At 56.0% G+C, this 15,088-nt stretch overlaps 2 protein-coding genes across 4 annotated transcripts; one reads left to right on the top strand and one right to left on the bottom strand.

The window, feature by feature from the left end:
- The first annotated feature begins 200 nt into the window (after nucleotides 1–200).
- On the top strand, nucleotides 201–5,664 carry GUCA2A (guanylate cyclase activator 2A). 3 transcript variants are annotated; one of them, XM_030327486.1, is made up of 4 exons: nucleotides 201–422; nucleotides 914–1,109; nucleotides 4,476–4,554; nucleotides 5,497–5,664. In XM_030327486.1, the coding sequence occupies exons 1-4, from the start codon at nucleotides 348–350 to the stop codon at nucleotides 5,567–5,569; spliced, it is 423 nt and encodes a 140-aa protein (XP_030183346.1). In that variant the 5' UTR covers nucleotides 201–347; the 3' UTR covers nucleotides 5,570–5,664. The 3 variants fall into 3 exon arrangements, with proteins under 3 accessions (XP_030183346.1, XP_030183347.1, XP_030183350.1); XM_030327487.1 differs by having other exon boundaries at nucleotides 202–422; nucleotides 5,430–5,664; XM_030327490.1 differs by lacking the exons at nucleotides 4,476–4,554; nucleotides 5,497–5,664 and adding an exon at nucleotides 1,501–1,740 and having other exon boundaries at nucleotides 204–422.
- GUCA2B (guanylate cyclase activator 2B) lies at nucleotides 4,982–7,576 on the bottom strand. The gene is made up of 3 exons (XM_030327492.2): nucleotides 7,337–7,576; nucleotides 6,031–6,217; nucleotides 4,982–5,296 (listed from the first exon to the last, which is right to left on the bottom strand). Exons 1-3 carry the CDS (start codon nucleotides 7,424–7,426, stop codon nucleotides 5,235–5,237), a joined length of 339 nt encoding a protein of 112 aa, XP_030183352.1. The 5' UTR covers nucleotides 7,427–7,576; the 3' UTR covers nucleotides 4,982–5,234.
- Between the last annotated feature and the right edge of the window lie 7,512 nt (nucleotides 7,577–15,088).

Genomic DNA, 15,088 nt, shown 5'->3' with positions numbered 1-15,088 from the left:
CTCCTTAAGGGCTGGGCTCGGTCTGCAGCCCCACCCCAGCCAGGGCCGGCCTATAGCAGGTGTCAGTGAGTGTGTGTGGTTGGTGAATGAACACAGGACCCACCTGGCTAGGGGTTAAAGTAGGAAGGAGCTCAGGGTGGGGCGGGGCTTCTGCCGGGCTTCTGGGACTGATCTCTTATTTGCCAGGGCTGTCTCCAGCCTTATCTGGTTAGGCCTGAGTTGAAAGCAAGCTGGTGACATGCTGACATGGTTCCCGGGTTACTCAGTAACCTTGCCCTCTTTAAAAATCCCACTGTTTCCCCCTGGCATCCAGAACCGACCGCTTCTCCCTCCTGGGCACTGCTGCCATGAATACCTTCCTGCTCTCTGCACTGTGCCTCCTCGGGACCTGGGCAGTCCTGGCAGGGGGAGTCACCGTACAGGTAAATCCTCTGTCCCTACCCCGGCCCGGCTTGCTCTCTGCTCCCAGTTCCCAGGGCCCGTCCCCTGAGAAAGCACCCCCTCTTTTTGGAGTTAGAGCAAGGTCTCAGGTGTGGCCCTTTCTCAGGAACCTGTTTCTCAGTCCTGTCTCGTATGCCCTCCCCTTCAAACTTGGACAGAAGAGAAATCACCATTTGGGAAAGCGGGTTGATTAGCCAATTTACTGAGGGCTTGCCAGGGGCCAAGCTCCTCAAGGGAGGCCCCATGATCATCCTGGGAGAATGGGATTATTAGTCCCATTTTTCAGAGGAGGAAAATTGAGCCTCAGAGAGGTTCTGTAACTAGCCCTAGGCACACGGCTGGGAAATGAAGGAGCTAGATTCAGTTCTAGACCTTCCTCTCAGCCAGAGCATCGACCTGGGTCTTGGGAACCATGCGGGCATCCCAGAGCAGGCTGTAGCCTGGCCTGACACTCTGAACTTGTCTCTCTCAGGATGGAGAGTTCTCTTTTTCTCTGGAGTCAGTGAAGAAGCTCAAAGACCTTCGGGAGCTCCAGGAGCCCAGCATTCGGAACCGTAGTAAGAGTGGTGGGCCCGTGGTTCCCAAAGCCTGCAGCCACCAGAAGTTTCCCGAAGAACTCAAGCCTCTCTGCAAGGAGCCCAATGCCCAGGAGATCCTCCGGAGGTTGGGTGAGTAGCCACCTCCCTGGTGGGTGGGGCCTGGGAACTCCCTGATTGGTGGCACGGGAGGGGGATGTGCTCTGATTGGTGGGTCTGATGAGGAGGTCGTAAGTAGTTCTAAGTTGTAATTGGTGGAGCTTGCTCTAGGAAGATCCCCGCTCTGACTGATGATTCGTTGGTAGTTCTGCATCCCGCCCCTCCGGCCTTAGCAATTGCTCTTTCTTGGCGGCATCTCCACTCTGACTGGCTGGCTTGGGCGCTACCTGTTTGGGGGGAAAGACCAGCCGGGCGGAGAGGACAGGCCTGGGTTTCTCCTGGGGACTCTGGGGCAGATGTCCAAGCTCTGGCTCAAGGGAGGGCGGGGCCTTGGCTCTCTGGGCGCCCCATCTCTCCTGCGCAGAGGCCATCGCCGAGGACCCGGACTCGTGCGAGATCTGTGCCTTCGCTGCCTGTGCTGGATGCTAGGACGGTCGGCTCGCTGCCTCCTGCCCCGGCCGATGCTCCCACTGCCCGCAGCTCAGCCTACCCTGCCCCCAGGGGAGGCGTGAAGAGGGCGTGGCCTGGGGCGACCTGCGCAAGCCCGGCCCCTGCCCCCCAAGATCCCCTCCGACCCTCAGCTAATAAACCAGATCCCAGAGTACTCCTGGTGTCGATCCTTCATCTGCCAGCCGACTCATCACCCAGCTTTATGGGTGCCTACCCTGCCCTCAAGCTCAGAGTTTACTGTGTGAAGTGCAAGGACCCTCCCTCCCTACTGAACTGGGGCTGCCATCGCACACAGGCACTGAGGGGACCTCAATCTGCAGGCCACCAGCTGGGGGGAGGGGTGGTGGAGCGGAACCTCTGCTTTCTTTCACCTCCTCCGGGCGGGTGGGGGGAAGGCACCAAAGTCTCTAAGCCCTGAGTGAGCACAGGAGTCCCTGGTCTGCATGTCCAGCCCAGTTTGGGTGGCTGTGAGACTGGCCCCAAGCTCTGCGGTGTTCAGGGGACCCCTAGCCCTGGCCCCCTGACCACCTCAGCGTTGCCTCCTGCCCTACCCCCTGGGACTCACCCCTTCCTCTGCTCCCCTCACCTGTGCTCTGCTCCTCTTCCCACACTCCTGGCCAGATAAACTCCTGCTCAGGTGCCAAGGTTGTGCTCCCATGGCCCCTCCTCGGAAGCCTTTCTTTACCCTCCCAGGGGGGTCTTCATGCTCCTGCTTTGTCCTCTGTGCTCTGTGGGCACTTTGATCACCCATGCCCCTTGCGAGGCTCTGGCCACCCTGTGCCATAATGGCTTCTGTGCTGGGGGAGTCTCCCTGACCCCCAGAGTGGGTGAAACCCACCACGCCAATGATTGCATGAGGATATGACCTAGGGCAGGCAAAAGCCAGAGATACCCAGTTCCAGCCCCATACCACGTACTGTGCGATGCTAGGAGAAGTCACTTTCCCTCTCTGTGCCTCAATCTCCTTCCCTGTAAAACTGGGACTGTACTAGTATCTGCCACCCAGGCTGGGAGAAGTAAACCAAAAAATGGGGAACCAGAGCCAAGCTGAGAATGGTTCAGACAGGGGTGAGGAGGCGAGGCACGGAGGGCTGCTTGTTAGCAAAGTTAGAGGGAATGGGCAAAGAGGAGGTGACCAGGGTATTTCTTGGGGAGTCAGGTAGAGAAGTGTCACGGGGTGATTGAGGCAGAAGTCCTTGGGCCGCAGGATTCAGAGGGCGAGGTGTCTTCAGGGCCAGGTCAGGGGAGGCTCTGCAAAGGGGAGGGGTGGCAGGCATCTGCACGAGTGTTTGGGATAGGCACTGGGGTGGATGGACATTCAAAACCAATCTGGAGGGAGGGAGGCCGAGGGCGTTCCAGAAGGGGGAGTAGGTGCGGACCTAGAAGTGGGAAGGTCCAAGGCACTAGAATGGTTCAGTCTGGACAGGGTGGGTCCTGGGAGACACCCAGGGCTGGGTTTGAACCTGACCATGTCACTTACAAGCTGTGTACAAATAACGCACGCAAATGTGTGTGTAATGCTACTTACCCTACGAACCAAGTCTCCCTGAGACTTGGTTTCCTCATCTGAAAATGGGGATGATGACAGCACCTCCCAGGGCTGCAGGGGATTTGATGTGACGCATGGTGTGGCAGAATCATGAAACGCTCCCACTCTGAAGCTGAGCTCTGGGTGTGGATCCTGGCTCTGCCTGTTACCGGCTGTGTGACTTTGGCCAGTTACTTAGCCTCTTTTCTCCTCAGTCTCCTTATCTGTGAAATGGGGATCACAAGAATCCCTACTTGGTAGGGTTGAGTGAAGGTTAAATGCAGTCACATAGGAAAAATTCTGAGAGCCCTGCAGGGCCCGTAGTGGACACTTCTGCTGCTGCTATTATTACAGTTTCTGTGTAGATGGCTCAGCTTGAGCCTGGCACATAGTAGGTGGTTGGTCAGTGGCATTTCCCTTCACTGCCTCCTCCCCAGGCAGGTGGAGACCCAGCGTAGCTGAAGGGAGCAGTGGGAGCGAGGCCAAATGGTACCTTTGGGCTCAGTTTAGAACGGAGAGGGCGTGCTGGGGAGCCCCAGAAGGATAAGGGGCCCTGTCAGAGCAGGGCTGCGGGGTTCCCCTGGCATGTTTGTCACAGAGAGTCTCCAGGATGCAGGGCCAGGGAGGAAGGTCTGCCTGGCCTGGGGAAATGTGATAAGGGCTCATCTCGAGTGGTGGTAAGAGAAGAGAGGGCCCCGAGAGTCACAGGAGGCATTGCAAAGGCCCCAGCCAGACTTGCCCGTGGCGTGAGGGAGAGGAAGGAACTAGAACTCTGGGGTTTGTGGCCTGGTCGAATGGGGGGCTGTGAGGCTCATGAGCAGAGCTGGGCGGTTGGGATGGGGAGCTGGTCTGGGGAAATTCGCCATGGCCTTGGCCCTGGGTGATCTGAGTTCAGAGATCACCACCCCTTTATGCCTGGCTCTCCTCTCTGGCTGCCTGGGACAGGGGCTGTGGAGGAGCCCATCGTGTGGAAGGGCCCTTCTTCAGGGAAGGCCCAGCACGGCTCCTGCCTTGAGTGAAGGAGTTGGCTGCAGCTGCGAGAGTGTTGCATCAGGTGTCATCAGCGTGGCCGAGTCACAGGGAGGCAGCAACAAGATGGTTCAGAGCATGGGCTCTGTCCCCGACTGCCTGGGAAGAAGTCTGCTTTGCCACGTTGCTGAGCCTGTGGTCTTGGACGAGCTGGTTCTCTGTCTGTACCTGGGTCTCTTTATTCGTAAAGTGGAGTATTTATAATAGCACCTGCTTCATCAGACAGTTTTGAGGACCCAGTGAGTTAATAAGTGCAAAGCATTTAGAATAGGGCCTAGGGTATAGTGAATGCTCAGTAAATGTTGGCTATTATTGTTATTATTATTCCTCAGGGCCGCCAGGATGGAGTGAGGGAGGAAATGTCTTCCTTCCATCTAGAGCTGGCCAGAGGGTCCTGGGGAGCCCAGGAAGGTAAGGATAAGGGCCAAGGCCCATCTTCTCAGGAGCCCCGGGGCGGAGGCAGAGCAGAAAACGGGCCTGGGGAGGGGGCACCACGTGGTTCTTCCCTGCACCCACTACTCCTGCAGCCCCACCTCCTGGGGGACGCTCCCTGCCCTCCCTGCCCCCTGGTTGTCACTCTGGCTCTGCCGCTGGGCCAGCCCTTGGGCTCGGCTTGTGGGCTCAGGTGGGAACAGGTGCTCCATGGTTTCTTAGGTCTGTGATTGTGCGAGACTCATTTCACTCCCCCGGCCCGCATCCTGGAGCCTCCCTCCTCCTATATGAAATAGGGCTTGATGAACCAACTCCCCAGGCGCTGGAAACTGGGAAACTCCTGACCATATCATTAGATCAACCTTTTTCCTCAACCGCTCAGCTACCCGAGCGCCTCTGCCCATGGCCCCCAGGGATGAACAAATGGACTCCAGACTCCGTGTGTAGGTGGGGAATCTTTATTCAGCAGCAGGGCTGCCTCGGGCCGAACTCTCCTCCAACCAAGTGTCCAACTGCTTTGTGCCCCATCTAGCCGCTCGAGCCTCTGGCTGGTGGTGATGACCTCAGGGTCCCCCCCGGAACTCGGGTGGGGGTGCAGGCTGTGAAGGCAGCGGGCTGGGGACAAAGTGTCCGGGGTGGGCTCAGGGCGCCCAGCCATCTCAGAGGCAGCCGGTACAGGCGACATTCACACACAGCTCACAGTCGTCATTAGCCATGGTCCCTGGGCAGGGGAGAAAACCGGTCAGCTGACCCTGCCCGTGAACCACCTGTGGTCCAGGGAGCTGCTGGCCGGGCAGCCAGAGAAGGCTGCTTCGGAGGGGGCCTGAGGCCGAGGACCAGCATCTTTCTCACAGATCAGGAACATGATGCTGGAGAAGCAGAGAGTGACTCGGGTTCAAGTCCCGGCCCTCTCCTTCCTAGCGGGGCCTGGGCATGCCTCTTACACTCTCCGGGCTGGAGTTTCCCTGCTGACTCTGTGGACAGCATCAACTGACAGGGTGGCCGTGAAGAGAGAAGACCAGCAAAGGGACTGACACAGGCCTGGCACTTAGTAGGTGCTCAATAAATGCTAGTAAGTCGCTATTGTCACTGGCCAGTTCTGCTTCTTCCCTCACATTTCAGCTTAGATGTCCCCTCCTCTTGGAAGTCTTTCAGACTCCTTATGCCACCCCAGACATGAACCATCTCTCCTCTGTGTCCCCCGTGCTTTCCCATCAGCCACCGTATTGCAGGCATGGCCTACGGGTCTGTTGTCCGGTACCCTCTTCCCTCCCATCCGTGACGTCTGGTAGGACAATCGACGGTCCAGGTTGCCAGGGCCTGAGGGGGCAGGCCTTGACTCTCCCTGGCCTGGCCACTGGGCGCTTAATGGAAAGAACGGGCAGTGGAGGAGCTGGGGTGTGGGCAGGAGAGCGAGCCAGAGGCAGGAAGCTTCGCAGGGGTGGGGGCACTCACTCAAAGCCTGGAAGACGCTGGCCGCTTCCCTGGATGCACAGATGGGCTGGAGGTCCTGTGGCAGGGCCGGGTGGTGACACACGGAGGGCACGAGGCTCTGGGCCTGGAGGCGGGGGTTGGGCAGCCACTGCTGCTCCAGGTTACTCAGCTTCTTCACTGATTCCAGCTGGACCTGGAAGCCTTGGTACTAGGGGGGCAGGGGAGAGGAGATGAGAGGGATCCGCAGAACTTTCCCTGTTCTCATGGGGGGTCCAGGCCACACTCAAAGGACAGCCTGGGAGGTGGGAGCAGGCACCTGCCGCTTCACACCCCATCGTGCCTCAGGCCCCCAGGAACTGTAGATGAGGATCCGATGGGGCTGGGGAGCAGGTGGTTCAGGGCACGGGCTTTGGAGACCAGTGTAAACCCCCTCCCCCACCCGGTTCAAATCCCAGCTCTTCCCAATAGGCCGCCTGTGTCTTCTGCACTCTGAGCGTCATCTGGCAAATGGCCCCTCCCCAGCGCCTGCCACCAGTACAGTCCACGCTGGGTAACTGGGCGATCACCCCTGAACCGACGTGGCAAAATGATGGCATCCCCAAGTTGGCCGGGTTCCAAGGCCAGGGACGCAGGGGTGGGGGGAAGGTGACTCTTCCCGTCCCTCCCAATGAGGCTCCACCCAGAGTTGGGAATGTGACAGGGCCACAGACCTCCCCACTCTTGCTGGCCAGCGGCATCCCGCCGCCTGGCAGGCGGACCCTGCTTCCACGACTCCCTCCAGCCTCACAGTTGTCCAGGAAGGAGCCCCTGCCCCCCTGCTGTCTTCTCTCTGAGCCTTTGCATACGCTGTGCCCTCTGCCCTGAACTGTCCTTGTCCTCTGTGCCTAGCTACCTCCCGCTCATCTTGCAATATCAGCTCAGTTACCTGCCAGGGAAGCTCTTCGGGTGACTCTCCCCCCCCTCCACCCATTCATGGGAGAATATAGGGAGCTGTGGGAGACCCCCCTCCTTCTGGGCTCCTGAAGGGCAGGGACTATGTCTTGTTCCACCTTCTGACCTCTGGCCAGGACCGGCCTTCTGATAGAGCAATGCTGAATAGCAGCGGTTTATTATTGCCATCACTGCTATCATCGCTCCCTTCAGCATTCTCGCTGCCACCACCCACCAGCTGTCTTGGTCCCTGGGTCGTGCTTAGGTGTTGGGCTGAGCCCTGGGCCCACCAGCCCTTGCTCCCCTATATCCCATGACGTTTCTAACGTCCCCTCTCCATCCCAGCCCCTCACGGGGGGACCTTCAGGCAAAGGGCACACTGGCCGGAGGGACTCACCTGAATGTAGACTGACTGTGTGCCCTGCAGGAGCACCAGGAGGAACACAGCCATCCCGGACAGGAGTCCTGACGCCATCCTGCCGCGCATCTCACGCCGTCTGTATCCCGCTGCTGCTCCCACAGGCTCCCGCCTGCTTCCCCAGCGAGCAGCTCTTTATAGGCCAGGCTCCAGTACCCTTGCCACTCATTAACTGGCCAGCTGGGGCGGGGTTGACAGCTGGTTGGCTGGCTGGGGGTGATGAGGGCAGAGAGGCCCAGAAAACTCAGGAACAAGATACTATGTGTCAGGCACCTGTGTGGGCGGCTCTGTGGGAGGGCCTTGGATACACCCCTCTCCTTAGCTGCACGAGACACCTATTTACGTGGAATGATGGGGAGACCATTGTACAGACTGGGAAAGTGAGGCCCAGGAGGTGAATTAACTTGCCTCAGGTCACCAAGCTAGTCAGTGACACAGCAGGGACTCAAGCGTCTTTGACTCAGGTCAGCCTATGGTCCTTTCTCCGGGCAAAGGAGGCAGATAGGCTGGTCCAGGGTGAGATGGGCAGACACAGGACTGATGTCAGCACTCTCCGTGGCTCTGGACCTGATTGTCTCCTGACCCTCCACCGGGTTCAGTTTAAGGCCCCTCCTCCTGATCAGTCCCCACCCGGGCCCTCAACCTGCCTCTCTCTGCCACCTGCAAATGGTGCTCGGGACCCTCAGGCCATGTTTGACCCATCTCGCCTGTCCGTGCCTCGCAGAAGCCAATCGCCTAACCCAGCATGCTATTGGGTTAGAGGAGGAGGAAAGAACGCCGACCTTGGGGACAGATTGACCTCGGCTCGAATTCTGGTCCTGCTGCCGCTCTATCAGTTTGGACAAGTCACCTCAACGCTGACTGAGCCTGTTTCCCCTTCCATCAAATGGGCATAATGACAAAATCCACTGCATGAGGTTGCTGTGGGGGTGATGGGGCCGGGTCCACTGAGTAATACTTGCCCCCTAATCTCCTTCTAGGCAATGTGTAACCCACTATATCCGTGGCTGAAGGTGGGGTCAGAGAGAAGAGGGCAAAGTCCGCGAGGGTGTTATCACCACTGCCACCAGGTAGCTGTAAACAGTGCCTGAGAGTCAGGACTCACCTCTGCCGGACAGGGAGCCTGGCATGTGATAGGCACCCCACACGTGACATTGAATTGAAGCCCAGGTGGCCCAGCTAGGTATCTGAGGCTCACTCTCCAACCTGTGAGTTGAACCTGTGGTTCAAATTTGCTGTCATCACATGTCCTAAGACAAACCCTACCTGCACATGCCTTTGCTGATGTATTCTACCTGCCTAGGATGCCCATCTCCCTTTCTCTTAACTTGGCAGGAAATGGAGAAGGGCTGGAGTGAACTCTGGCATTTCCTATGTCTAGCTCTGGATCCAGACTTCAGCCTTTATTGTTTAGAGTATGAAGGGATTAATGCGCCCTTACATGCTTTCTCATCGGCAAACTGAAAAGAATCGTCGGGAACCATAGCTCTCGTTTCTTGAACAGGCCCCGCGTGCTAGGCCTGGTTTATGTGCACGAGTCCTTCTAATCCTCTAGGAGAGGTGTAATGGTTGTCTCCATTTTCCAGATGAGTAACCTGAGGCCCAACAAGGTCAAGCACCATGTGAGTGAGAGGGGAGAGCAGGCTTTATCGCTGAGATTCTTGCATCTGCTCAGCTGATGGTGTTCTAGAAAATGGAACTTGGGCCTTGGAGGCAAGAAGATCTCAGTGCTTCTCAACTGTGTGACCTTGGGTACCTCACTTAGCTTCCCCGAGCCTCTGTGTCTTCATCAGTAAGTGTGGGAAATGATGGACAACCTCATCGTGGCTTCATGGGACCAGTCCCATCCCAGAGGAACTGGTGACTCCCCCTGTCCCCAAGCGGACTGTCTCCCCAGCCAGCGTCTGGTCCATGGTGGCCACGCAGTCAGTGCTGGGTCGTCCACCTCTCCTTCTCCAGGGAGCTCTCCCTGACAAGCCCCATCTCTGAACCTACGGCTGGAACAGTTCTGATCTTTGACTCCCGAACCCTTGCTTTCCCCATCAGAGCAAGCTCAGCCCCCCTGCCCCCACACCAAAGGGTGAGGAACAAACCTGGAGGGGCTGGAGACCCCCCTTTCTCTTCTCTGCCTTCCAGCTCCGCCAGCCAGGGCCCCTCATGTGTTCTTCTTTCCCTGGGAACAAGTTGTGTGACTTCCCTATCTGCCTAACATGACTCAAATTCATAGTTCAGCCCAGCTCCTCCTAATCACTTCACGAATGACCCATTATCTGTCAAAACTGAACCAGTCACAGACACAAACCCTGCCCGCCGCCCCGTTTGGCCAGCGTACTCTGACGTTTCTCGGGGCGCTTCTTTCTTGAGGGACCTGGGAAACGACTGTCGCGCTAGCCTGTACTCTGGTCCCTGTGCGGAAGCCTCAAACACCCCAGCGGAGTGAGTGACAGCTCACTGTGTGTGTGTTTGGGAACGTCTATCTCCACACAGGGTTCCCCACTCAGGGTCCCCCCCGCCGTGGTGCCCCAGAGCCTGTGACCCTCCCTGCCCCTAAACGGACCCCTTCCCCAGCAGAGCAGCATTTGTCACGGCAGACCACCCTGTCTTTCTTGGAATAAAGCATTTTTTCCACTTGCTGACTGGGCCACCCGCTCCCCAGATTTTCTGCCAATCTCATTGGCTCATCTTCTCTGTTTCCTCAGAATGACCCAGGGACCCCAGGGCTCGGTCCTCGGACCACTTTCCTGTGTCCATAGTGACCAGTGATCTGATCCAGTCTCAAGGACTTTAATGCCACCAGTGCCCTATTCTCTCCCTAACCTGGCCTCTCCCCTCTGTTCCAGACTCCTTTATTTACGAGCTCAGCATCTACCATAACAGTCGATGGCACTAACATCACCTCATTGCTCAGGCCGAAAATCTGAGTCATCCCTGATGCCTCTTTTTCTTTTATCTGCCAAATTCAATTCATTAGCAAATCCAGTTGGCTCTCCCTTTAAAATATTTCTAGACTCTAACCGTATCTCACCATGTCCACTGCTACCCGAGGTCCAAGCTATCATCCCTGGTCATTGGTCTCACAGATTATTCCAACAGCCTTGTATTAGTCAGAATTCTGCAGAGAAACAGAAACAGAATATGAATACACACACACACACACACACACATATATATCCTATATATATATATATATATATATATATAAAATTTATATCTTATCCTTCCTTTCTTTGTACAATCTATCTATCCCCCTATCAGCTACCTATCAATCAATCATCTAATCTATGTCTGTCTATCTATCTAGATGTATTTCAAGGAACTGGCTTATTTCGTTGTGGGGCTGGCTAGTTTGAAATCTGGAGGGCAGACTGGCAGGCTGGAAATTCAGTAAGAGTTGACGCTGCAGTCTTGGGTCTGGGTCTTGGGTCTGAAACCTGTAGGGCAGGTCAGTAGGTGGCAAACGCAGGCAGGGTCTTTATGTGGCTGTCTTGGGGCAGATTTCCCTCTTCTTTGGGAAACCTCGGTCTTTGCTCTTCAGGCCTCCCACTAATTGGGTGAAGCCCATCCGTGTTATTCACTTCAAGTCCGCTGATTGTAAATGTTAATCACATCTGAACAAATATCTTCATAGCGACATCCAGACCGTTGTTTGACCAAACAACTGGGCACCATAGCCTGGCCAAGGGAGACCTTCGGCTAGATCTCTCTGTACCTGCTCTTGGCTTTCTTCAGGCCCTTCTCCACCCAGCAGCCAGAGTGATCCTATCACGGTCTAGGTGAGACCATGTCTCTTGTCTGCTCAAATCTACCAGCTTTCCAGTTTACTCAGGGTAAACCCAAAGGCTTCTACTGTTCTGTAAGCTTCCTTTGGCACCCCTCCAAAGATTTTGAGCTTATCTCCAAAGATTCTGCCCTTCACTCTCTGGATTCTGGCCACACTAGCTTCCTTGCTGTCACCCAAACACACTAAAGGTTGCTTACTTCGGGTCTTTGCTCTTCATCCACTATATATGTGGCTCACCTGTCACTTCATCCGGGTCTCTGCTTAAATGCCACTTCCCCGAAGAGATCTTGCCTGGCCATCCTACCTCAGAGAGCTTCCCCCATCCATCCTTGTTTTCTTAACTTGCTTTCCTGTAGCACTGGTCCTATATATACATTTTACTTCTTACATTTCTCCCCCTACTGGATTGTAAGCTCTATTAGAGTAAGGAATTTGTCTATTTTGTTCTCCCAAAACAGTATCTGGCACATGGCTGGTGCTCAGCTAACACCTGATGAGTTGAATAAATGAATATATTTGAAATATCTACTCCAGGAACCACTAGATGTCGGGCCTTGGACAGTATCCTACTTCTCCGAGCCTTATCCATCTCATCTAGCACCTTCCTGACACAGGCAAGGAGCCTGGCACATGGTGCATCTTCAAAAAATGCTGGTGATTACTATTTTCAGAGTTGAGAAATCATTTGTTTATCAAGAAACAGAATCCTCTTTGTGTCTTATGTGCTTGGCAAACTCTAAGGCATCCAATAACTTAGTCACCAAATATTTACTGATGGCCTACCATGCGACAAGCACCAGGGCAGGACCTGGTGGGAGTGCAGGTGTGGCTCTAGGGTGAGAGCTCTTAGCTATCCCTTTAAATTCAAGGCTAAAATGGGAAGATGACAGATTTAAAGAAGGGTCAGCATACTGGGTCCAATGCATGAGCAGGATTGATCTGGAAGGCCCTGTGTGGGGAGCTGTATAAGCCACGGTGTGGTGGATTTCCCAGCAGCCTCCCAAATGAAATTTTGGCCTCCCTGGAGAAGTGGGTGACCTAGGGAATGGTTTTATTTTTTCTATGGCCAAAAGGAAACTCGGAATCAAATATATACCCCAATAGTAGTAACCACACTGAATCTCATCCAGTCTATGTCTTCCCCTTTGTCTCTTTTCCCAGTCTATCCATATTGCACCGATCTTGCTCTCCACACACCCCCAACCCCACCCCACACACTTAACACCCACTCACCCCCTCCACCCACTCACCTTCCCCCACTCAGCCCCATCCACACACCTCCACCCACACCCCCCCACACCCACACATCCCCACCCACTCACCCTCACTCTCACCCCCCACCCACACTCACCCTCACCCACTCATCCTCACCCCCACCCCACCCACACATCCCCATCCATACCCCACACACACCCACGCACCCACACCCACACACCCACACACACTCCCCCTCCCCCTCCCTCCTCCACCCCACCCACAACCACACACACTCACGCACTCACCCTCACCAAGTCATCCTCACTCCCACCCACACCACACACCCCTCCACACCCCCACACACACTCACACACACCCACTCACCCAAACCCACCCACCCCCCACACACTCCTTTCTGGCTTGTGTGTATTCTCACCAGCTTCACTGTTTTTATGGACTGGGGGTTGGGTAAGAAGTGTTTAAACACAAATACGTGAATCAGGGTTGCCCCCTGGTGATGGGCAGGTGACACTGCAGGCAGAGAAAGATGAATTGCCTTTAATCCTCGAAGAATCCACGTCTTTCTGAGGCGCTGCTTGAGAGTTAATGGGTGAGCAGACATTTATACTCTCTGATGTGAGGGGCAATGGGAAGGCTTGGTCCCCATGTGTATGCCTAGGTGGGGGGCGGGGGGGGGCTCCTACCAGCACGATCATGATGGTCACCATCAGTGATGTTCCTTGGAGGTGCCAGGAAGGAAAACGTGTGAGGTTGTTTCGGAAAAGTTCCTGTTTGCTGGCGGATACCCAAGTCCTGTGGTCTCCAGATAGCAGATGCTGAGGTGAACAAAAAGGCTGAAATGGGGAGGACAGGGAGGAGAATGTTCAGGCCATGGGGAGGGGGGACCTGGCACTGAAATCGGGTCTTGGGGGGCAGCCGAGGGCCTGCTGGGGCAGCAAGAGAAACAGAAGAGACACTGGGCTTCCGGAGACCGGTGCTGCCTGAGCCGGGCTGTTCTGGTACAAGGGGTGGGTGTGTGCCTTTGACCCTGACTTCTGCCGGCATTTCTGCCTTCCCTCCCCTGTGTCAAAGGCAAGCGTGGCAAGTTGTGTGTGTGTGTGAACATGCACGTGTGAACAAGCGTGTGTGTGTGTGCGTGCGTACACGTGAGTGTGTTTGTGTGTATCTGTGCCTGTAGGGGTGAGAAGGATGTGTTGTGACTGTGCGCCCGTGTGAGTGTGTTTATGTGTCCACGTACGTGCATGTGTGAGAATAGAGTGCATTTGTATGTGGGTACGGTTTCTGTGTCCGTGCACCTGTAGGTGTGAAAGCGTGGGTGTGTGTGTATCTGAGTGCGTGTGTGTAGGCACATGCAAGAGCACGAGCGTGAGCAGATGTGTGTGCGAGTGGTGCATAGGAGCGTGTGTGTGTGTGTGTGTGTGTGTGTGTGTGTGTGTATTTTTGAGTCGGCATGAGTGTGTACAGGTGAGGGTGTGTGAGTGCGTGTCGGGTGTTGGAAGGGAGGCCACGCGCGTTTGCCCGCGGAGAGTGGCTGAGAGGGTTCCGTCCCATGTGGGAGACCCTGTGGCGTGGTGCCAGGGTGAGGGGAGGGCTCGCGGTGTGGACAGATGGAGGCTGGAGCCAGGCGGAGGTGGGCCTTCGGGCAGCTGGCTTGAAGTGACGCAGGAGCCGGGAGGGTGTCCAGCCTGTGGCAGCCATATCAGAACGTTCTCCCTTCTTCCACTCCTCCCTCCTGCCAGCGGCCACCTGAATGGTATGGCTCTGGAGTCAGGCCGAGTGAGGTCCCACTACTGCTGGGTCTGGGGCCGGTCACCCACTTGTCTCAGTGTGAGCTCTCAGTGGTGAGGTGGGAACGACACCTGGCTGCAAAGTGGGGGTGATGAGGGTGAAAGGGGGCAGTCGTGCCCGCTAGCGCTCGCTGGGAGCCAACAGCGCGCCGGGCCCCGATCTGAGGCCTTTGCAAGTGCAAACACGTGGCTTCCTCCTACAAGCCTGGGCAGTAGGCAACTCCCTTTTTAGAGAGAACACCGGGGCACGGAGAGCTTTGCTGACCTGCCTGAGAACCCACACTTTTAAAGTGGCAGAGCCCCCGCGCTGATGCCCTAAGCACTGTACGATCGGCCTCCGTGAGCCATAAGTGACTATGAGGCACCCCTCCCAGTGCTGGGCACATCGTAGACCCTCCACAGGTGTCCCCTCATCCCCTCCACTCTCTGTCCCTCCTAGGGCTTAAGGGATCAACTGAGGGAGAGAATGAGTCTTCTTCCCGTCCCCTGTGAACACCACTACACCACAGGAAGTTCCTGGATTCCTGGAATCCTGGTCGCTCGGAGAATAGACTCAGATGTTGGCTCGTGTAACCACACCACTGGCAACATCACAGCAACAACATATGGAGAGTGTAGAACATGGTTAGGCGTGATGCTTCGTTTGACCCACAAACATTTACTAGGCACCTGGAAATGGAGAAGACAGTGTCGGTCTGCAAAGGGCCCATGGTCGATAAGGACAGATGAGGACGATGTCATGTGTTAGATGCAGGGAATGCGGAAGCTCGGGAGGTGCAGGAGCCCCGAGAAGGCACCGCCTTCCTCCAGTGAGGAAGCAGGGAGCTGTCAGGCTCCTTCGGCCCTTTGCTCACATCTCATGCCTGGAATGCCCTCTCCCACCCTACTGGAGCACCAGCCCAGACCATGGCCCCCCATTCTCTCCTCTTCTGAGGAGTTCCTGCA

This window comes from Lynx canadensis, chromosome C1 (assembly GCF_007474595.2).
Source record: "Lynx canadensis isolate LIC74 chromosome C1, mLynCan4.pri.v2, whole genome shotgun sequence".
NCBI lineage: Eukaryota > Metazoa > Chordata > Mammalia > Carnivora > Felidae > Lynx > Lynx canadensis.
This window is presented reverse-complemented; position numbering and strand designations above follow the sequence as displayed.